The sequence below is a fragment of the Colletotrichum godetiae genome (genome assembly GCF_030913485.1).
Source record: "Colletotrichum godetiae strain CBS 193.32 chromosome Unknown BDP55scaffold_25, whole genome shotgun sequence".
Classification (NCBI taxonomy): domain Eukaryota; kingdom Fungi; phylum Ascomycota; class Sordariomycetes; order Glomerellales; family Glomerellaceae; genus Colletotrichum; species Colletotrichum godetiae.
The window spans coordinates 191,624-213,092 of NW_026851273.1; the positions used below are offsets into that span (position 1 = coordinate 191,624).

The window sequence follows — 21,469 nt, forward strand, 5'->3', positions numbered from 1 at the left end:
TATAGAATCAAGTCCAAGGTAGTCTGAAGTTGGCGGGTGGTTATCTCTTGAAGCTGACAATCGCTCTCTGTATTAGGTTTCTTTTATGTTCAGTTATGATATGACAAAGTGTACGCTACTCATTATGCAGTCGTCAAGACCCTTTTCAGACTCGGTTTGAGCCCAGATGCGAGGATCCGCTCCGTGAAGAAGACTCGTACTTTGTCGACGCCGTCGAGTCCTGACGAGACCGGCTCTCCTCGCCCCAACGGACCTCTTGGTCCACCTTGATCCGTATCCCGCCCTTCAGGGACAGGTCGTCGCATGAGCCCGAGTCCGAGTCCGGCGAGGGCTTTGTCGTCGCTCCTCCTCCTGTTCCTCCTCCTCCTGCGGATCGGGTCGAGATGTTCGTCGTAATACCGTACTTTCCGTCCTCGGTTCCTAGGCGCTTGAATCCCCTGTCGGCCGACTTCCCTCCCGTTCCCCCGATCGTCATGAGTTCGGTGGGCCCCCGGCTTCCAGCCTTTGAGCGGCCGCCGCTCTGGCCTCCGGAGAGGTTGTACTTCGTCGCGATGCTGCCGAATTGCGACGAGACTTTGACCATGAGGGGGCGTAACGTAGGCAGGCAAGCGCTGATAACACCGCAGGCACATTCGACGACGCACCATGTACACGCAGTAGCGAGTGTCCCTAGATATATCGTCAGCAGGTGAGTCGAAGCAGCTGGCTGGGTGAGCCTTACATGTCGTGTCAGTGAGCTCGAACTGCATAATTGTTGTGAAGCGGTAGATACTGGCAAAGAGGACGCTAGTTCGGTGTCAGCACTTATACGTCGTCTTCCTCAGGGCTTGACATCACTTACAATCCTCCCAACAGGAACATGAAGCACAACGACAACCGCTGCGCCATCGTCACCTGCAGCTTCCACACCTGGCCGATAGGCAAGCACAGGATAGCAACATCGGTCAAGATATTGGGAATGGCGTTGCCGATAAAGGACGCCTTGAGGTCGATGCAAGTGCCCTCGATCCAGGGCATGTAGGCCTTGGCAACGGGCGTGCACTGGAAGACACAGACAAAGACGATGGCGAGCCACCAGCCGATGGTAAGGAGACCGAGCACGAGGGCAGCGATCTTGAAGCCGCGGCCGGGGAAGATGCGGCGGTACATGAGCAGCAGCGAGATTTTGATGAACATGACCGCCGTCACGTACACGCACTCGAAGGCCAGTAGCAGCTTAAGAAACTGGATCAGCGTGTCTTGTGATAATGTTGCGGCATGGCGGCCGAGGCCCTGTGCAATCACTGTGATCACGGTTAGTTTTCATGATGCCCTCACTTTCAACCATCGTCTTGTCTTGTGCTTACTGGCATAGTTGAGGGCTCCGGCCATAAAGGTGACGATCAGGCCAACCACCATGAACCAGTCATCGAGGCCATAGTGAAAGCCAACAGTCCACCGCGCCCAGAACCGGAGACCGACAAAAACGGTTGCGAGAACGAGCAACGCCGTCGTGGTGCCGCTCAGTTCAGGCCCTCTATCCGCCAGAGGGTCTTCCAGAGCCGATGTATCGGCCATGGAGGCTGAAGAAGGGAAAAGATGGGGGCGTGAAATCTCCGAGGCCACCACAGAATCCAATAGTTTGTGAGTCAGTATCGTGGACACAGCAAGCAACGAGTCAACGAAGAATCCAAATGCAAGAAACACGCCAGTTTTTCGGTATCTCTCTACTCCTTCCCGAAATTTTTCGGGTACGGGGATATCAAAAGGAAAATGAGAGAAAAAAGAAGGGCTCGGACAAGAACAAAATGGAGCCTTTCTTTCCTGGGTATCCGGGATGCGCAAGCGTAGAGTCCTTATACGCTTCTGCCATTGATACCCTGCCCGGTGCAAAGAAACGTGGTGAGATTCGACTGACTCGGCATTTGAGGGGCGACAACATGCCGGCTTGTCAGGACTGGAGGCTTCAATGGGGAGGGGAGGATCCCCTCGAAGCCTGTCGAAGGGGGCCAACGTCGTACTGGGGATACAAAATCCGCATCGATATAACGTCCACCTCGAGGCCCTGCTGCCTCTTGTGTCCCTTGTCCCCTACCCAGTACTACGCAGAAGTGGTCCCCGTCACGACCCTGTGCTCCGAGCGCGACGTCTGATCGCAGCCAGGCTCATCACGGGAGTTCAGACAAATGTGCCCCATTGCTGATGTAACGTCAGTCCGCCCCATCAACACCACCTCAATACAGTCGCTATCCTCCGGTCTTGACGACCTCTTTCGGAAAAGGGGGACAACGTTGAGGGGGGCGACAGTTGCGACACTAATTCTTTTCTGTGATATCGACATGGGCATCATGAATTCTATGAGATTGAGGCAAAGACGAGGTTCATGGGAGCACCGGGAGCTGTCAGCAGAGTAATACGATAGAGAGTCAGAGAGTATCCGTTTGGATTATTGAACGAGGATAAAATGGCATGTTCATCTCTTCCTCCCCCTCGGCCTTCCTACGATACCCTCGGTTCCTCGCGCGTTGGCATCTCAAATCACTCTCTCGTGTAGCCTCTCCCTCTTACTCGATCGATCCTACTGCATCGTTCGCTAATACGCCTCCGGCATCCCACAACTCCTTACCCGTCGTTCATTTTACCAAAGATCCTGCACGTCAACGGTTACCCGTACCAAAACACTCTTGAACCTTGGTACACGTTGATCGGCAGTTGTCTGTGTCCTCCCCCCTTGACGCAACTTACACCACACGCCCCCCTACCACTCCCTCTCCCAAATCCATCAACATGCTCCCCAAGATCGCCAGTCTCCTTTCCTCGGCCCTCGTGGCTACCGCCGCCACTCTGCCCACCGTGGTCTTCACCCCGGGCGCCTGGCACGGTCCGCAGTCCTTCGACCTCGTCCGCGCCGGTCTGACGCTCAAGGGCTACGAGTCCGAGGCCATCACCCTCCCCTCCGTCGGCGCGGAGCCCGCGACCGTCGGTCTCGAGGAGGACGCCGCCGTCTTGCGGTCCACCATTGAGACCCTCGCCGACGCCGGCAAGGAGGTCGTCGTCGTCGTTCACTCGTACGGCGGCATGGTTGGCGGCAACGCCATCGAGGGCCTTGGCTACAAGCAGCGCGCCGCCAACAACGAGAAGGGCGGCGTCATCATGCTCGTCTACCTCGCCGCCTTTGCTGCCCCCAACGCTACCAGCCTCTTGGATATGCTCAGCGGAGAGTACCTCCCCTGGATGAGAGTCGAGGTAAGCTTCTTCTTTGACACTTTGACACTGGAACCCAGTGCCAGTGGCCCCCCTCCCCATCCCACATGTCACTGTTTTATACCCTTGCTTGGCATGCGACATATCTAGAAACACGTCCCCAAGAGACTCTGATTGAGATAAAAATTCCCGCTGACACTGAACTTGCAGGGTGACAAGGTCTACGCTGATACCCCAGAGACCATCTTCTACGCCGATGTCGACCCGGTTCTCAAGGCCAAGGCCATTGCGGAGCTCAGCTGGCAGTCTGCCCGCGTCTTCTCCGACCCCGCGACCTACGAGCCGTGGAACGAGGGCATCGAGGTCATGTACTTCCACACCGAGCAAGACCAGGCTATTCCTCTCGCTACCCAGGAGGCCATGGCCGCCCAGTTCCCTACCGGCTACACCACCTTTTACGCAAACACCTCTCACTCCCCCTTCCTGTCCCGCCCGGACCTCGTCATTGAGGGTGTCGAACTCGCTGTCAAGGTTGGCCAAGAAAAGATTGCGGCTTAGATAGTTATCTTGCGAGACCGAGTGTGTTTGCCTGGGACTGTCCAGAAGACTAGTTGTAGATCTTTAACGAAGAGAGGGCTGCCATGAGACTTTACCAAATCGAGACAAGAAAATTAAAAAAACAGAGTTGCAAAAGCGCACAGTTCTAGACCGGGTCCAAGGGAAAACATGCTTGAATCATTCGAGAATAGCCTCAACCGAACCAATCCTCACGCGTTTGAACCAAAACCTGCATGTGCTCAATGCTCGTCAAACCCGCTTCAACCTACCGGAACTTGGCCGCCTACCTTAGCATGCGTAGTGCGTATGCCCATATCCGTAGTAGGAAATAGCGTGACCGGGATCACCCCCGGATGAAGATCAGCGCAGCAAAGCCTCACTTACCCCTGGCTAGCCATAGTGGGATTCCAAATGCAACGCGGCAGATGTCGACCACTTGCGTGCTTTTTGGCGAAAGAAAAGCTGGGCACTTCACTTGGGTTCTGTCAACGAAGCAGGGCCGAGGGGAGGAGGGGGGCCAAAATGGTAACCCAGTGACGTTTCGCGTAAAAGTTCGCGTAATAACAGGAGAAAATACAGCGATGTCGACTATCCGTTAATATGAGAAAAGTCCGAATCGGGACGGCCCCCAATGAATAGAGAGAAAGATAATTCCCGGCTTTTACCAACGCACGCGTGGCCCGGTTGAGATCGTAATCCTGCCTGCCGGGGGACCAGAGGCAAACATGAATCAGCAACTCATTGTATGTAACTCTACCACATAGAACGCGGACCACGTGCATTTTTACTCGCCGTGACATTGACAAGTGACGACTGGCTTCGAGGAATCGAGGGAAAAAAAGCATTGACAAAAGCCCACCGGCCTCATGGCATGGCAAGGGGCCCTGTTAGTTTCTAGTGGATTACCTCCCCTTCGTCCCCTGGTGAAAAGGGCAGGGGTTGGAGAGGGTTTCTTCAGCAGTTGCGGAACTATTGCGGTTCAGGTTCTTCAGCAGCTCTCGCTGGCAGGCCCGCCGGCTGGGAATCAGGGGAGAAAAGGAGTTTGACGGGTGGGAACATATTGCATTTTCGAGACCCAATTGGAAATCCTTCCGTACATAGTATACGTAAACCCGGCTCCCTCTTCTTTCTGGTGAAGTATTTCTTTTTCGTACAGAGAGAAAGAGTCTTGTTGAAAGATGAGACGGCTGTCGAGGACTCGACGTGCATGTAGTCAAAGTAAAGCTCTCCCTTGCGTCCAAGAATGTCTTCGGCAAAGTTCGGTAGTTGAGGCGATCCCCGAACAGGCGTTCGGTTAGTCTAGTAGTTTTCGCGAGACCAGATTGAATCTAGAAAGTCTTCCGCGTTTCGCCTCGTCCTTGGTGTGAAAGGACCTTTGTTTCTGCTTCTGGACGGGCAGCGGATACAGCCAAAAGCCGACCGTTTCTAGGCCTGGTCCTCCGACCTCTGTGCTCTTTTCCTTGCTCGTCCTAATCTCCACAGTTTTTCTTTCCAATTCCTCTTTCGGAGCTGGCCGGCCGGGCCGGCGCAGCTATGACATTGACAGGCAGCGGGTACTGTCGTTCCTTTCCCTCGGAGTGAAGGCCGTTTTATCCTGATGCCAAGTGCCCAACTCGATGCGCCGTCGCGGTGCTCCGCAGCTATATGTCATCTGTCAAACTGCGTAGAGTCCACCATAGGCCAGTAGCTCAGTGTCGTATTGGTATCCGTACTCCGTAGTGAACATTATTAATTACACACTTCATACCGCATCCACGGCACCGTCTTCCCAAACGCCTCCCACAACCCGCGGCAAGACGTGTCCGAGAATGTGACGCCGAAACCAAAAAGAAAGAAAGAAAGAAAGAAAGGAGTTCCCAAAAGGTAGAATGTGATAAGCAGCAACCCCGGACCCGGGCAGAGAGATTGTGTTTTCTACCATCCTTGCTCGAGAATAATCAGATTTCTGATTCTTCTTACATCAATAGTGTTGAAGAACGAGTGGGCGGTCCAAGGTTGGCCCCCCTTCGTTGCCACCTCAGTAGCCTAGAGGTCCAGACAAATTAGACTTTGCACGTCAAAAGAAATGACAAGACGAACGACTCGAAGATCCCATCCCCCATTCCCGACCACTACCACCCCATCACCGATGCCCAGTATCCTGTACGACGCAATCCGTTTCACCAACGAACCTGCAATGCTGCCCTCCGCCCTTGGCACCTGTAGGCCGTCATCGAGCCCTAGTCCTGGCATGTGTTCGTCACCCCTCTCTCGCCTCACGTCTGTTAACCCAAGTTATCATCATCCGCGTTATCGCTATCGGGTAACGGGTTGCCTGCCCGGGCCCCCCCATGCCCTATATGCCTATCAGATGCCAAGTCTGAATAGTCCAAAACTCTCTCCGCGGTCTCTTAGTGTCTTGCAGTTCTGCATTCCCACCCATGTAAAACTACAGCGTGCCCGAGAGCTAGAGACACTAAAGAATGCAAACCCCTGACACCCGACGACAGGGCCCTTATGTCGGGGTTAACTGTCAAAGGAAATTTGACAGGTCGATCTCGTTTCAATCAATGAGTCCGTCTCATTCTTTTTATTTTATCCCGCGGTGCCCCCCCCCCCCCCTCTTCTGTACGGATTCTTCCGCGGACGGCGCGATATAGAACCGTCTACTGCAGGTCTCAGCTCGTGCTCCGTTAACGGCAAGGACGGACACGGGGAAGGGACGGAAGGCACGGGAAGCCGCGGCTGCGCTCGACCGGTGCGAGAAAGAAACCCGCTGTCTCTTGGTCTCACTTTTCTTGACGATCGATATTGTCTGTTCCTTCGCTGAACCACGGCGGCGGGAGTGTGGTTCTAGACTTCCTAGTCTCTTGACTTTTTTTTTTTGGTCCCGTCTTAGTTCTAGGCCTTGGAGGCTGAAAAAAAAAGCAGGCTGTCGACGACGACACTTGGGAAGACTAATGCGGCTCGCATAGTAGGTTTCGATAGTACGACGTATCACGAAGCGGATGGGCTTTCCGTGGCTGACCCTTTCGATCAACGCTCATAAATCACGTCAACACCACAGCCCGGTCCGCAGACCTCCGCAGGAAGATGGCGGCAACATAGGGTAAAAGAAAAGGAAGCCCGGCGAGTTTCACTCCTTCACCCAGCGTCCCCGGAACTGAGATGCCGTATGCCCCTCCAAGCGTGGCACCCCCCTCATTCGCAGTGGAAAACGCAACGTCCCGAAGCACGTTTTTGTTGTTGCTAGCGTCTGCGAAGAGGGAGCGACATGGGAGCCCGTCTAGCGGTGCCCACAAACGGCTGTCTGAGGGCCAGGACTTCCAACAAGTTTTGTTGGCAACAACTTAACGCCCTGGTAATTTTGATGACCATCACCGTACAGTAACGTCCTCAGAGCAGACGATCATTTGGGCTGCTCAAAGGGAATAAGCACTTCAAGGTTGGGCACATCTCCGCCTCGGTGTTGAAGGACATCCGGAACCCGATGATCAGCATCCAGAATCCTGACCTGGTTTGGGGGTTAGAACGCGATCTCGAAGCTCGAAACCCGAGCATCCCCAGTCACCTAAGCAACCTGCAGTTGCAAGTTCTTGATCTTCCCTTGTCCGTACCATGTCAATCCATTCCCCCCCATTCGTCCAATGATGACTTCTCTTGAACTCTTCTCAAAAGCCTCCAGCGGCTTTGGCAAAAGGTATTCCATCTTCATGACGGAGAAGACTCAACTCCACGCTAAGCAGGGGACAGCAAAACCCGAAAGCCCCTAGTAGACACCAACCAACCCATGCAAGCCATGCTCGCAGCCTGGACTCCACACTCCTGCAAGCCCGCAGATCTGTATTTCCAAAGTCGCCGAGAGGGGAACAGCCGCAGCATGGGTGAAGAGTATGAAAGGATGAACAACGAGGTTTGAAATAATGAAGAAAATCCTCATGATCTCACTCATCCCACTCATCTCGTTCTCACTCCCACAAAAGGAAACGAGTAATTTTATCCCCCGCGAAGAAAGGGAAATCAAGCACATGGCCTGCTCAGGGATATAACTCCGCAGGGAACGGAGTACACAAACCGGAGAAATCAGGGAAATGATAAACGACGACACGAGTCGTAAAAAGTATCCGTACGGAAGATTTTTTATACGATTTGTGAAGGTTAATAGAGAATAAACTCCGCTCGTCGGTGAGTTATTTGCTGTTTACCGGGGGCGTGGACGGCATCATATGTACCTTATGATGTGCCCCGGGTAATGCGCGCGCTCTTGTGCTCTCTCTCTCTCTCTCTCTTCCCAATAAGGAAGGAATATGGGCAAAAGTGCACATTGCATGACTGGTTTCGATACCCAGACTTGGGCTGGTGGGAAATGAAAGGCGAGGGCGGCTGATTGCGAGATGCATCAGAGCTTCCATGTGTTTGTGCTCTCAGCTCTGTGCCGCTGAGTGAGCAAACAAGTGCATGGTTGTTGCTTACTGTGATGCCGAGGGTCGCGAGAACGATGACCGTGAGTAGCGAGGACCTCGACTCCGTACTCAACGTCATCATGAGATTATCAGCTCGTCCAACGGATAATCCGACGGTGTTCATCCATCCATGCAGAACTCACAATCGCGTCTCACATCATGTGCAGGTAGTGCGCTGTAACTCGAGGCTCATTATTCTCCTTCAGTGTCATTTCTCATCGAGATATTATTTATACACTCTCTTGTTTCATGCCCCCTGGTGCCCGTGAAATGCCAAATCTTTATAGCCTCTCTCCATTCGCCAGCCCATGCGTGAATGTCAAGGAGAAGTCCAACCATGTCCATGCTTTATCGTCGGGTCCTTCCAGCGGCCGCTCGCACGTACAAAAAGAGAAACAGTCCGCTGTCTCGTCCCAGTATATAAACCCCCGTCCTGGCGCGAGGACGTGAGGAGGTCCTGAGTTTCGTAAGAAAAATAGGTACAAAAAGGACAGTATCCCGCTACAAGCGTAGCGGCAAAAGCCCAAAGAATCGAAGAGGGGGTATCGGTGGCAACGCAGAGACTATGTTATGGGAGCCAGGAAAGGGCTGAGCATCAGCTCGTCCGCACTCGGCCGCAGGTTGTGATCCATCTCAAAGGTCTGCGCAAGGAACGTCTTGGCATCTTCGGAAGCGTGATCAGGAATCGTGGGCGCCGCCTTACCACCACCAATCTTGAAGATGGCCTGCAACTGACTGCAGTCGGGGTACGGATGCGTGCCTGTCATCATCTCAACAACCAGGCATCCGAGCGACCAAATGTCGGCCTTGCGAGTGTACGAGGTCTGCTTGACGACCTCTGGGGCCATCCAGAAGACAGATCCCTGAAGGGAGGGGCGGTGCTTATTGTTATTCGCGCCGGACAGGATGTTGGTGGCTTCAAGCTTCTTGGAGATACCGAAATCGGAAATCTTGATGGTGCCCTTGTTGTCCACGAGAATGTTGGCGCCCTTGATGTCGCGGTGAATGATCTCGCGATCGTGGAGGTACGACAGTCCAGTCAAGATCTGACGGACGAAGCTGCGGACAAGAGGCTCTCCGAGAGCACCATACGAGTTGAGCATAGTCTGCACGGAACCACCAGGGACGTATTCGAGAAAAATGTTGAGGTATTCGGTAGATGAACTGCAACCCAGATACTGAACGATGTTCGGGTGTCGAAGGTCACGGAGCAGACTGATTTCCCGCTTAAGGGCCTCAATCATGCTCTTCTTGCGTGCATCGTTTTGGCTGTTGGCACCCGGGGCTGGCGCCTCAACCTGCTTGACGGCCAGAAGCTCACCAGTGACGGCATGCAGGGCGAGGTAGACACAACCGAACGAGCCCTGGCCGATGAGGGCTCCCTTCATCCACTTGTCGTCAGACCAGGACTCTCCCGCAAGGAAGCTCTCAAGCTCCTCATCGGCGTCCTCGCCATCTTCGTTGAGCGCCGCCGTAAGATCTTTGAGTGAACCTGAACCCGTTGAGCCGTCGGTCTCGAAGTAGCTTCGCCGCGTAACGTTACCTTCGGGGTCGGTCACGCTGAGAGCAGCTGCACTAGCACCGTCGGAGCTGTCGGCGAATGACACGTAGGACTTGCGGTTCGGCTCGACAGGCGACTCCTCTTGCAAGGTGTCGAGCATTGAAGAAGCGACAGAGTCGCGGAAGTGGGTGACCCGCAGGCCTGATCGCGCTTTGGGGGCACTGCCGGCGTGGAGCCAGCTGTCGGCAATGGTTGGGATAGGGGGTGCATCTTGGATGCTAGACGCGAAGCTGAGGTTGCTAGCCACACTCAGACGGCTGTTGACCTTGCTTAGACGGGTCGATCTTCTCATGGACAGACGAGCGGTCCTGTCAATTTCCTCTCTGGGGTGATCCGGGAAGTAGGAGGTGAGGTCCGAGGCGATGAGCTCGCTGGGAGGACGCAAACCGCCAAACGACCGCAAGATGCCCTTGTTCCTCCTGGGTCCGCCGGCAGATCTAGGGCCGTCGTTGGATGCGGGACGCTCCAGCTCCTTGGCGGTGTTGTACACGTTGCGCTCCCGGTCGTGGAAAGAGACCGGGGAAAGGGGGTGTTGCAGCTCATCGTTCCATCTCTCGCCGAGTAGTTTTTGTACCTTCATCTGGCTTCTCTTATCCACAGTCTCGAGGGCGCGGCTGTGGTTCTGCTGCGCCTCCTCAATGGCGATGCCCGCTGCTCTCTCGAGCTCGGGCATGCCTGGCTCGCCAGCAGGGACGCGGCGAAGAATCAGGCGATTCCGTTCAGGGCGTTTCTGGTCCTTGATGATGCGCCACAGCTCCGTGTCGCCGAGTCTCCGACACTGATTCGGGTCTGGCTCAATCCCGGCCAGTACCCAGAAGCAGTAGTTCCTCTCATGGTCCTCTCGCAGGGCAAACTTCCTAAGGGTAACTCGCATGACCTCCTCGCATGTGTTGCAGTCGGCGATTTTGACGACCTTTGTGACTCCTCCGGTGGATATGACGCGGATAACATCCTGATTCTGCGGTAAGCCAGCCATCAGTGAACCATCCATACTGGAGTTATTCCTGGTATGGGAAGTTACCAATCGGCCGGTCTGGGGAACGGATTGCCCGGCGCTACTCACATAGCCGGGACTTTGGCCATATCTTGTTCGTAGAGGGCGAATAGCGTCCGTGCCGGGAAGGGGTGAGTTGGGGCGGGAAGACGCGCTCTCCAGTGGAAGGGAGTCGTATTGTCTTGAATACCGCTTATTCATAGAAGGCGTAGGTGCGGTGCGAGCGCTCGAAGCAGAGGGCCGAGAAGATCCGCCCGATGAGGGGGTGAACTGGTCGAGGCCACCAAACGAGTCCTGTGTCGGTCGGATGTCAGCTGTGTTACCCAATGCTGACGACGTCTCACGATGCCGCAGGGGAGAAGAGCCAGGGGAAGACGATGTTCCACGTACCCTATTCCGTTTCTTCTGGTTGGCGTAGGCTTTTGTCCTCAACTTCTTAATGCCCAAGAACAATCGCACGCGGTCGCCGACCTTTTCGATACCCATTTCCTTGAGGACATCCTTATCGAGTTCGAGAAGGTTCTCGCCATTGATGTGGTTCTTGCGGAAGAGCTTCTCGTATTCGCCGCACTTGACGCTCCTCAGATAGTCGCAGACCTTGTCCTCGTCCCAGTTCTTGACGGCATCGGGGCCGTCGCTCTCGGAAAAATCGGATTCGGTCGGGCTGGCGTAGGCGGTGGCCTGGTTCGGGATCGTGGGCGCCCGCCTTGAGGGCGGTGCGGCACCGGTAGAAACGTTGGAGACCATGGGATTGCTAGAGCCCAGCGGTGCCGGGAATGCGGTTTTTGGGGCCAGCATTGCCATCTTTTAATTGTGGTATGTCAGGTGGACATTGACTGAAGTGAAGTTGGCGTGGTCAATGGCGGTGGTGATGGCGGGAGGGGTTTGTCTCAGCTGCCTCTCCTGGAGCGCGTCGTGCCGAGAGAGGATTCCGTCAGGCAGGCGTCCGAGACAGGGAACAAGGCGTCGGGCCGGATGCGATAGAAGCGAAGAAGTTGCAAGATGGTAAATCTGTGGAATGGTGGTGTCTCTTGCTAGATCCGGGTCGTGGAATATCGAGCCTCTTCAGTGCCGGACCGTGAAGGTCTGGATTCTGCTTTGACACGCAGAGGAGGGAATTTGGAGAGGGCGAAGGTCGTGTGTGAAATTACGGGTACTTCGGCCAGGAGGGAGAAAGAGGAGGGAAGGGAAGGGTTAATGATGGATTTTTGGGGGTGCAGGGGACTTTGCACTTGGGAGCCAGCGGCAGGGAAGGGTGTGTGAGTGAGAGTGTGTGGTGCAGGTGCAAGCAGCCTCAGGTGAGGTATCGTCCCACATATCTTAGGCGGGAAGGTACTTCAGCCTTGGGTGGGCAGCAGCGAGCACCACCACCAGAGACCTCTACCTGAGGTGAGAGACCACGGATCATACAGCAGGGGGGGGCGAGGAGGGGGAGAGGACGGCGGTAACAAGCTTCCAATGCTTCTTCCTTTGTCACTTGTGTGCTGTCGCAGCAGCCCGTGAAAGGAAATGTACTGGGCTGAGGCTCCAATGCAAAGAGGGATCTCTCCAAGGTGCGCTGTGTGTGTATAACCTTGGAACAACGGACGGTATCACTGTACAGCAAAGCAAAGTATAGCAAAGCAAAGCTGGGCTACAAAACACGAGATTTAGAAGCCGCACAGTCCTCGCAACGGCCCTGATGCGTCTGTTCGCTTGAGGCGGAAACTTGGGGGAAACAAACACACTCGAGAAGCTTTCCGCGGAGTCTGCCCTTGAGTCTTGGGCTTTAGCCACTGTGTGTAAGGTATGTGTGAGAGAAAGAAAGAGGAGAGAGAGAGGCAACGTTGCGAGGGGTACGACGACGGTGAGGCGTACGGCAAGGTTTTGTTCATGTTGTTTGAGGTCTGGTCTTTTGATGTATTGTTCAGTTATCCCCCGCTTCTTGGTCACCAAGCCCTTGAACAGTGATTCCTCATTCTGCATGTTACCTACCTATCTGTCCGTACCTACCTCACACACTAGAGGGAGAGAGGGAGAGAGAGGCTTACACTACCCTACCTCAATAATGCGTTCCAAAATGCTATCAAAGAGCCTCCATCTCTGGCCAACTTACCCGGCTCCATCGGGCTTGCGGTCCACTCATGAGCGACATTACACGGCAAAATGTCACGTCGATTCAACAAGGTTTTCGCAGGCCAAAGGCTTCTTCTCTGCCTCTCTTTCTCTTCCATGATGAGTCTCACTGTCTCAGGCGCGATGGCGGGTCATGGATGGAGCACAGTAGCCCCTGTCTACACCCTTGGCAACATGGCAACCTTTAAAAGGGCGTTTGCAAGGGTATGGCGACGGCGGCGGCTTCATGAAACTGGCTCAAGCAGGGTCAACGCCACACGTCCCCACCCAAACTTTGGCTCTGCAGCGGCACCTGCCCTCCTCACTGCTCAGTACCTGCCCTCCTTAGCACCTGCCCTCACTGCTTGACTGCCCAGTCACTACCTTCCATTATTATTTTACTGCCTTTGACTGAGGAAGGTACTCCAGAAACATCCTCGACCGTGCCTTCCCGTGCTTCCAACTGGAAACGTGACAATGTACCTGAGAAAGAGGTCCTGGAATTACTCAGCTGTGTCGTCTTACTGTCGCCCCAATGCCCCCAATGTCTCTCCAACGTGTAATTTGCCCTCCTCAATGCGCCGTCATGCAACCCCCGCCGCCCAGCCAATCGCCGCCAAGTCGATATCTCGTGTTCTTGTATTGCGGTGTGCCACGAGAGACCCGGAAGTGCCTCTTGGCCCATCACGGCCTGTTCATCACGACGACCAGACACCTCAAAGTCTGCAGGGACTCACTCTTCGAAGAAGAAAGAGGTGCAACAAAATAGCCCCGACGGCCAGCCACGAAATCTGTGAATAGTGGCGGATGGCGGATTGTAGCTCATTCAGCTGCCGACCAAGCTCAAATTGGTCTTCCTACATACCAGAATATCCCGGTTTCTACGTTCTCACTCTGCTCTGGAACAATCCTCCACGCGCCCATCCGAGTTCTTTTTTGCTATTCTTGGCCCGTCAGCAAACCCGCTTGGTTGCGCGCGCCGCCGCCCCTTGCTTGCAAGACTGTTCCTATTCAAAGCCCCAGACTCTGTTCACCAAAGCCACGTCACGGCGCCTCTCTTCTAACCTCTACCGCCCTTGACTCCCGACAAAGATAGGATGCAATTTCCTCTGGAACACAATCTTCCACAACGATGGCTTCGGCCATACCTTGAAAGACACCGAGGCGTACGGATACCGAGTACTCAGTAGTCAGTACTAAGTAGCCACGCCATCATGCACGGCCTCGCCTCCGTGGTGCCAGACGTCGTCTTATCGTCAGCCTACCCGGAACCCACCCGCAGAGGCCTGCTCACGATCCTTTCTCGGGTGCAAGTGACAAGGCAGCCGATCATTCGTACAGTTTGGCATGCCATGTTCCGTGTTCGACACTACGGAGATGCACCAAGCTCCGGCATAAATTCTCTCCACAACAATACCCGGCTCGATGGAGGTCACCGTCGCAACCGGACGATGTCAACAAAAAGAGCTTGTCCGTCTCGCCCGGATCACGAGAGGATCAGAGATCCCCGCTGCGATGATACCTCCGCCGGTTCCACCCTGCTTGGATCCTGGGACGATGGCACGATTACACGATAGGCGAAGGTTGGTTTGGCCGCTGACCAACAGGCGAAGATCTTGTCCGTTGAACGGATGTCATACAATGGAGCCGACTCCTTGCAACGTGATAGGCCCAATGAGCAGACCAGCGCACCCTGATAATTTGGCTGCAATCCCCTATTCGTTTTTGTAGCCTACCAGGAGCACGTCGCCACCGACCATCGTGAACTACCTATTGACGAGCCAAGAGATGCCCGCTAGAGAAGTCAAATGTCAGCTAATCGCCGAGGACAGCACAACAGGACTCCATGAGACCAAAGTGACAACGCCGATGGAGGATTCGCCAGAGTTGTAGAGGCCGGCAGCATGGCCCCGTCCACCGATGATTGGCTCCGGCGCACTCCCGCACTCACTCGGGGCTGGATCGCTTGAAACCAGTCTTGTCGCACGTCTCAACACCCTCTCCGCTGCCCTGCATCCCTGGAATCCCTAGTGCCTACCTCTGGGCGCCAATATCCCGCTGTGTCCTCACTGGTGCTTCGTTGGACATCAGCGACTACCAAGATTTAACCACCACGGCACCACTGCACCGCTTCACCAGTCTCTATTTGGGCGGTGGCTCGCAAGACGGGGTGGGGAGCTTTGGGGGGGCCACGGAGCGTCCTTTCTGCTTACCCTTCGGCGTTGGCATCCCCTCAGATTAATTAACACGGCGACGCCAGTCTGAGCCCCAAGCACGTCTAACGTGGAGAGGGCGTTCACCGTCACTTTGAGTATCGTGGATCATCCCGGCTGGGCTTCACCCTTCCAGAGCCTCTTTGCCTTCTTTGGCACGTCTCAAGCCAATCACCTACATTGTCATTTCGAGCCGCCTTTTGACTTTTCTCTTGTTGCAAGAGATGCCATGTGACACACAGCTAAGCTCCAAGCGGCGTAATTCTTCCTGTGACACCTCTATTTGTTACGAGAAAATCAGGACTACCTAGGAGACATCACAATGTTGACCTTCACCTGACATCTGTGTACACCGAGTACAACGTACAGATAGACGTCACCTTTCTTTTTCCTGCAAACTTTGACCCACGGTCTGCGAAATTGACAGTGCTGAGGTGCCATTCCACGGCATGTTGGTGGATTTGGTTACGCCAACGCTGCTATTTTGGAAAGATACGCAGCCGTTTGTGCCGTCGTCGCATAGAAAGACGCGCAGGGCACCTCATGCACATCCCCATCTGCTCCTGATGCTGATTCTTCGGCGAAAGCAGTCTGCAACTGTGGAGACATGCAGTCACTGCAGTCATGCGAAGGAAATGAGTTATGGCCCGATCACCGCCAAGTCGCCACCCAAGGAGAGGGGAAACACACACGGTTAACGAAGACTTGGCATTTGCCGACACAGATGACTCCTCGAAAACCCACGATATTCCCAAATATGTCCCCCTTAGAGCGTGCCGCTCACGTTTCAGAGCAGACCGCCTGTGAACCATCCAAGAAGAGCGTATCCTTCTGCAGAGTAATCCCAGATCCGGCCGTCTGGTCAGCTAAAATGGAGTGTCAACGTGGCCTGGTCAGAGCGGGCGTCAACAAGCCTGAAACATGAAACCTTGGAAGATCTGCCTTGCATATCCAGTGGCCATCTCAAGGCGGTACAAACATTTCGGCCTGGTGTTAATCCCCTCATTCAGAGAAAGCCATCGTCCCAAGCCACGCTGCCACTCTGCAATACGCGATGGAGATCGGCTTGTGGGAAGGTCTCTTCCCGGCGCGCCGGCACCTTACTACCCTTCCTAGCTGCTCATCACGGACGACGACCCTTGCTGCTTCTGCTTGAGCCTTTCCGTTCAAACTTGACGTCGTCAGCCGTGGCCTGTGTGACCACTGACCGGTGGCCTTCCATGTGGACAGGGTTCTGGAGAAACAGAAACATGTTGAAAGACCAAGGTGAGGCCACAACCGCCTTGTCGTCGCAACTAACACTACTCGCGATGAACCTTCATACTCGTATCGCGGTCGACGGAACGGGACCGAGACCGAAGGATTTGCCTACTAGCTGCCTCCGTGTTGCTATGAAAGTTACGGGGCAACTTTCACCACTGTCCCGCTATCATTTCCCTGCTTCATTCTAGAGGTTCGCTCCAAAGCTGCTGTTACGCTACACATGCCGTGCTTCACCCCTACAGTAGAATCGAAAGCCTTACAACAGCATGTGGAATGCAACTTGTAAGAGATGGCTATTTCCACAAAGAGCTCCAGAAGGAAATAAAAAGAAAAAGTCTACTCGAAATTGGAGGAGGGTAGAGTTGCGACGAACTCCCAGCTGGGATTGGTGCGGAAACACTAAAAACCTGAACTAGGCACGCCAGGGTGCGCCACTTGCCGCCAGCTTTCGGACGAAGTCAATACTCCACACTGCTCCGCCGCCACCGCCGCCCGCCGCCGCCGCGACCACGAGTTCCTGTTTGGGCACTGTCGGGAAGTCGGTCTGTCGGGCGGGTCGCCAGCCTCCGCATGGCCGGCTATCGGCCTTCTCCCCTTCCCGGCATAGACGGAAGAAAGAGGAGTCTCGGGCTCCGGAGGACTCATCGGTCTCAACATGACGACGTGTGTTCCGGACGCATGATGCTGCGAGGCTTGTGATTCAACCACTGTTTCGTGTTTCTCGTATACGCGGGCTCATCGGGATGGCTGGCGGAGAGTAAGGGCTGCGGTTTTGCTAACGGGACGAACCTCTGTCTCCAAGCATCATCATCATCGCTCTTCCGGTGGTTCCGACGATGAATCTCGACGGCACTTCTTCATCCAAGTCAGAGCGCTTGTCAGTCCGAAAGGCAAAACCCACTCCGTTTCGAGTACAGGCTCTCGTGATGCCAACCATTGTGGTTGCTGACTGACCGAAGCGTCAGTGCTTCAACTGATGGGTGAAGCGACTTGGCTACCTGATAAGCAACACCCTACGATGGCAAGCACACCAGATCAGCGTGGGTAATCAGATACGTCGTCATCTTATCTAGGGCTTCGTATCTTGGACCAAGGAGCTATTGAGGACTGCTTGCTTCACTTGGGGGGGATGGGCACGTTTCCTTGGAAATGGCGGGGCGCGAGGGTGCTGTGAATGATAAGGTACCCGACGGCAGTCGGCCGGCTGGAGATATGAACGGCAGTCGAGGGTGACCGCCTTTGCTAATAGTCCAAGGGCCCCCTTTCGTGAATGAGAGCATTGTGATATTATCTACGTCCAATGTTGTCGAGACACCACACTTACGATGGCCAAAGACTCCTTAGGCTGATACTTTGACAAGCACCCCCGCGAAACCAGGATCCTCGTCATGCTTGAGTATGCGCTTGGTGCGTATAGAGTGAACGCATCGACAAGTAGACACGCTCAACGTACATGTATGACCCAAGTAGCTCACGTGAGGGCCGGAATGTATTCAGAGACGGGATGATCCGTTGTCAGTACTAGGGCGGAAGCGACGACTCTATTTCTTTGAGGTGGGTTTCTGTATCTCGTCCATTGTGAGTTTTGATGTCGTGGAACGGTTACCATCTAAGAAGGTTGCATTCTGAGGAGACCAAACAATGACATTGACTGACCACGATTGTTCAACAGGTGAATCAAACCATCGACTCCAAGCTGTTGGGTGGACGAGGTTCGCAAATGTCTTAGTCGCGGGCCCGGCATTGCTCGTCGGCGAGTGGAGCATCTTCCCCATGCCCCGCGGGAGAAACCCCCTCCTCTCCAACAAGAAAAAAAAAGCCCAGTCCACCACCTCAACCTCCGATATCGACGACGACAACCACCACCACATCAAAATTTCCAACAGCTCCATTCGTCGTCGTCTTTGCGCCCCATGAACTGTAGTACAAGCGCAGCTCAGTAAATGAAGTTGGCTTCGTATTCGAGATAGTACAAGGGAGCCGTCTTTTGTGCTCTGCAGCAATCGAACCGCGCCAAGGTGCGACGACGCGGCTACCCGGGACCCGGAAATAAAGGCCCCCCCCCTCATCATCATCATCCTCCTCCGCCGACTTTCACGACCTCACAGACGACTTCTGTTCGTGTGTGTATGAGCCCTCTCCGGCGGATACTCATCCACGAATATTTTCTCTCCTCACCCTTAAAGGTCTCTTGCAAGATCACGCTCACGCACTTTCACTCACCTCTTGTCAAAAGACTTTTGGGCCACGTCACAATCAAGCCATGAGTGACAAGTCACAGGTTCCGGCAGAGGCCGTAGGCGGAGGAGTCAAGCCTCTGGTGGGCTTCCTGGGCCCCCAGGCCTCGTACACGCACCAGGTAGGTATCACGAACCTGGAGGAAAGAAAATACACCTCACACGGCATATGCCAGGTGAGTGTGTGGAATCGTCAATCATCTCTAACTGTGTGCAATCGCAGGCTTCGTTGCAGGCTTTCCCAGAAGATGAGTGGGATCTGAGACCCGTCGTCAACATCACAGGCACGTAACTCACCAAACCCCCTTTCTCTCATATGTCGTCTCTGCTAGTCTTGGCAAACCCCCTTTCTCCTTCTGTCTCTCCCTCTCTATCTTTTGTTCGCTCCTGTGCCGCGCCCGTGTGCCACCTCCCGTCTGACCTGAATCGGAACCTCCCATCAGACATCTTCGAGGTCGTACAAGCCGGCGAGGTCGCCTTTGGCGTCGTCCCTGTCGAGAACTCAACCAACGGATCCGTCCTCTTCACGCTGGACAACTTTGCCGACCGCAACGGCTTGTACCCGGACATCTCGGTCTGCGGCGAAATCTACCTAGATGTGCACCACTTCCTCGTCGGCCGCCGCCCAGCCCCAGACGTCATTGCTGCCGGCCCCCCGGGCCAAGGACCACCACGGGGCGGCGGCGGAGCCGGAGACGAAGGCTCCGGCGCCTGCACGCCGACGGCATCGGACCCGAACCCGCTCAAGCCGCGCACGAAGCCGCTGTGCAGCCTCAAGCACGTCCGGCGTCTGTACTCGCACCCGCAGGCGTGGGGCCAGTGCGTTGCCTTCTTGCAGACGTACCTCAAGGGAATCGAGGCCATCGACGTCAGCTCGACGTCCCGCGCGGCGGAGCTGGTTAGCCTGGACGAGACGGGGACGAGCGCGGCCATTTCGAGCGAGATCGCGGCGGGGATGCACGGCATCGACGTGCTCGCGCGGACGATTGAGGACCGCGAGGACAATACGACGCGGTTCTTTATTATTCGCAAGGGTCTCGAGCAGAAGAAGATGCCGGGGCATTGTGTCCGACCGAAAGCGAGGACAAAGTCCATGGTGTCGTTTACGGTCCCGCATGAGGCTCCGGGAGCGCTGGCGGGTGTGTTGGAGTGTTTCCGACGGTACGGGACGAATCTTACGAGCATCAACAGCCGACCGAGCCTGACGGCGCCGTTCAACTATGTGTTTTTTGTCGAGTTTGAGGGGCATCGGTTCCGGGATGCGGAGGGGAGGGTCAAGGGGGCACTGGACGGGGTGGCTTCGGTGGCGGAGAGATGGCGGTGGCTTGGGAGCTGGGAGGACCAGCGGTCGTGAGGGGGACTGGCTGGCTGGCCTCTTTCCTCGTGACTTGGCTTATGGTCTCCCTTCCTCTCTGTCTCTCTTTCGGTATCTCTGTCTGGCTTCTGGGTCACGCCCCCTTTCCCCCATTGAGAGAACAAACCCCCCCACCCAACAACGAGACCGGCAGAGAGATTTCAGCTTCGGCAACTCTGTGGATGTCGGCGTTGGCGACGGCCGAAGACCCCTGATCAACGTTGGCATGGCACGCGGGATATGCTTTGAGGCTACATCTGGTCTACATGCGAAATACGGGGAGGTTTTGCGGACTTTCAGCCTACGAGGGCCACGAAAGGGATGGGGCCGGACTGGGCACAAGGGAAGTCTATTGGACGGAACAGGCCTGGACTGGCTGACGACATCGCAACTAATGTCGATTCGAGATAAGGAGGTGCATTGTGAGGGCTGGAACCAGGCTTGCCAGGTCACCAGAACCCCCAGGAGCGTGGGATGAACTGACTCCTCCTCCCTTAGCCATTGTGTAATGGAAACGCAGCAGAGTGCCGCCGCGGAAACGAAAAAGTCTTCTCGAGTCCAGGGTCCCTTTGAGGTCTCTCAAGTTTCCATGCTCTCTTATTCGCTATTACGTCCGCCTGCCTCCTCGAGACTGGCTGTGATGGATTCCCTGAACACCCGGGAAAAGGTCTGAAAATGCCTCTTCACACCTTGGCTCTGTGATGGACTGATGGATACCTTGTAAAGGTGCTGAAAAGAGCTTTCATGCCGAGTCTTCACGCCGAGCCGGTGGCGTCGTGAGACCTGGTCATGAAGATGTCGTGACAAGGGGACCAGAAAAGGGAGCCGAGAACGATGGTGAGAGACTACGATTTCCCATCTTACGGATGAGTTGTCATATGCAGAGATTTCTTTCCCAACCAGCGAGCCAACAACAAGCTGGTGGAAGAGAAAAAAGCGACGGATCAATCGCTATAGCTCAAGCTACATGTGATGGTCTCAAGAGAGAGAGAGAGAACGTGAGTGAGATGAGCAGAGGGCTGGTCGCGTGCCCTACGAATGTCTCACAGCGCCCATCCGTCCACATTCATGGCTACGGTCACACACCCCCAAAGGGCCAAGCCAACAGCATGAGCAGATTGCCAAGCAACCCGACTATCTACCGTCTGGGCCCTTTTTACAATGTGCTGGCTGTTGTAAAGGATCGAGACCAAGGAGTAGAGCCAAAGTTAGTTTCGCGAAGCTCTGCAATGGGTGTGGAAGGGGTCAAGAAGCTCTTGCAACTGTTTAGCGTGGCGTTGAGGGGGGGTTGTCGGGGTTGCCAAAAGCTCTAGGAAGCTCTGCGAAGCTCTGCGAAGCTCTTGCAACTTGTTGAGGTGCGCACCTGCTTCTGTCTGCCGAGCACTTGCACGCGCACACACACTCACGGGCAGAGCTGAACCCCTCTTTCCCATCTTGTTACCTTTACTTTCCCCCTCCTTCCTCAACGGACCGGTCCATGGTCGGTCTTGTTGGATGTCTTTTTTTGGTGTGATCTTTTTTCTCTCTTTTTTTCTGCCCGTTCACCTTTCGGCCCAGATTCTGGTGGTGG

At 55.0% G+C, this 21,469-nt stretch overlaps 6 protein-coding genes across 6 annotated transcripts; 3 read left to right on the forward strand and 3 right to left on the reverse strand.

The window, feature by feature from the left end:
- Nucleotides 1–3: 3 nt before the first annotated feature.
- On the reverse strand, nt 4–1,818 carry BDP55DRAFT_176661 (uncharacterized protein). The gene is made up of 4 exons (XM_060565786.1): nt 1,347–1,818; nt 842–1,283; nt 722–786; nt 4–669 (listed from the first exon to the last, which is right to left on the reverse strand). The coding sequence occupies exons 1-4, from the start codon at nt 1,555–1,557 to the stop codon at nt 146–148; spliced, it is 1,242 nt and encodes a 413-aa protein (XP_060428512.1). The 5' UTR covers nt 1,558–1,818; the 3' UTR covers nt 4–145.
- Nucleotides 1,819–2,414: 596 nt separating this feature from the next.
- BDP55DRAFT_666704 (Alpha/beta hydrolase fold-1) lies at nt 2,415–3,983 on the forward strand. The gene is made up of 2 exons (XM_060575117.1): nt 2,415–3,225; nt 3,394–3,983. The coding sequence occupies exons 1-2, from the start codon at nt 2,767–2,769 to the stop codon at nt 3,739–3,741; spliced, it is 807 nt and encodes a 268-aa protein (XP_060428513.1). The 5' UTR covers nt 2,415–2,766; the 3' UTR covers nt 3,742–3,983.
- A 4,369-nt stretch (nt 3,984–8,352) lies between these two features.
- On the reverse strand, nt 8,353–11,920 carry BDP55DRAFT_612003 (kinase-like domain-containing protein). The gene is made up of 3 exons (XM_060571194.1): nt 11,129–11,920; nt 9,727–11,032; nt 8,353–9,675 (listed from the first exon to the last, which is right to left on the reverse strand). Exons 1-3 carry the CDS (start codon nt 11,540–11,542, stop codon nt 8,747–8,749), a joined length of 2,649 nt encoding a protein of 882 aa, XP_060428514.1. The 5' UTR covers nt 11,543–11,920; the 3' UTR covers nt 8,353–8,746.
- A 243-nt stretch (nt 11,921–12,163) lies between these two features.
- BDP55DRAFT_666712 (uncharacterized protein) lies at nt 12,164–12,982 on the reverse strand. The gene has a single exon (XM_060575118.1). It carries the CDS (start codon nt 12,701–12,703, stop codon nt 12,212–12,214), a length of 492 nt encoding a protein of 163 aa, XP_060428515.1. The 5' UTR covers nt 12,704–12,982; the 3' UTR covers nt 12,164–12,211.
- Nucleotides 12,983–18,571: 5,589 nt separating this feature from the next.
- On the forward strand, nt 18,572–18,837 carry BDP55DRAFT_729537 (uncharacterized protein; the record flags this gene model as incomplete). The annotated part of the gene is made up of 2 exons (XM_060579581.1): nt 18,572–18,667; nt 18,769–18,837. The coding sequence occupies 2 exons, from the start codon at nt 18,572–18,574 to the stop codon at nt 18,835–18,837; spliced, it is 165 nt and encodes a 54-aa protein (XP_060428516.1).
- BDP55DRAFT_176773 (Prephenate dehydratase-domain-containing protein) lies at nt 18,574–19,919 on the forward strand. The gene is made up of 2 exons (XM_060565787.1): nt 18,574–18,667; nt 18,769–19,919. Exon 2 carries the CDS (start codon nt 18,862–18,864, stop codon nt 19,897–19,899), a length of 1,038 nt encoding a protein of 345 aa, XP_060428517.1. The 5' UTR covers nt 18,574–18,667; nt 18,769–18,861; the 3' UTR covers nt 19,900–19,919.
- Nucleotides 19,920–21,469: the final 1,550 nt, after the last annotated feature.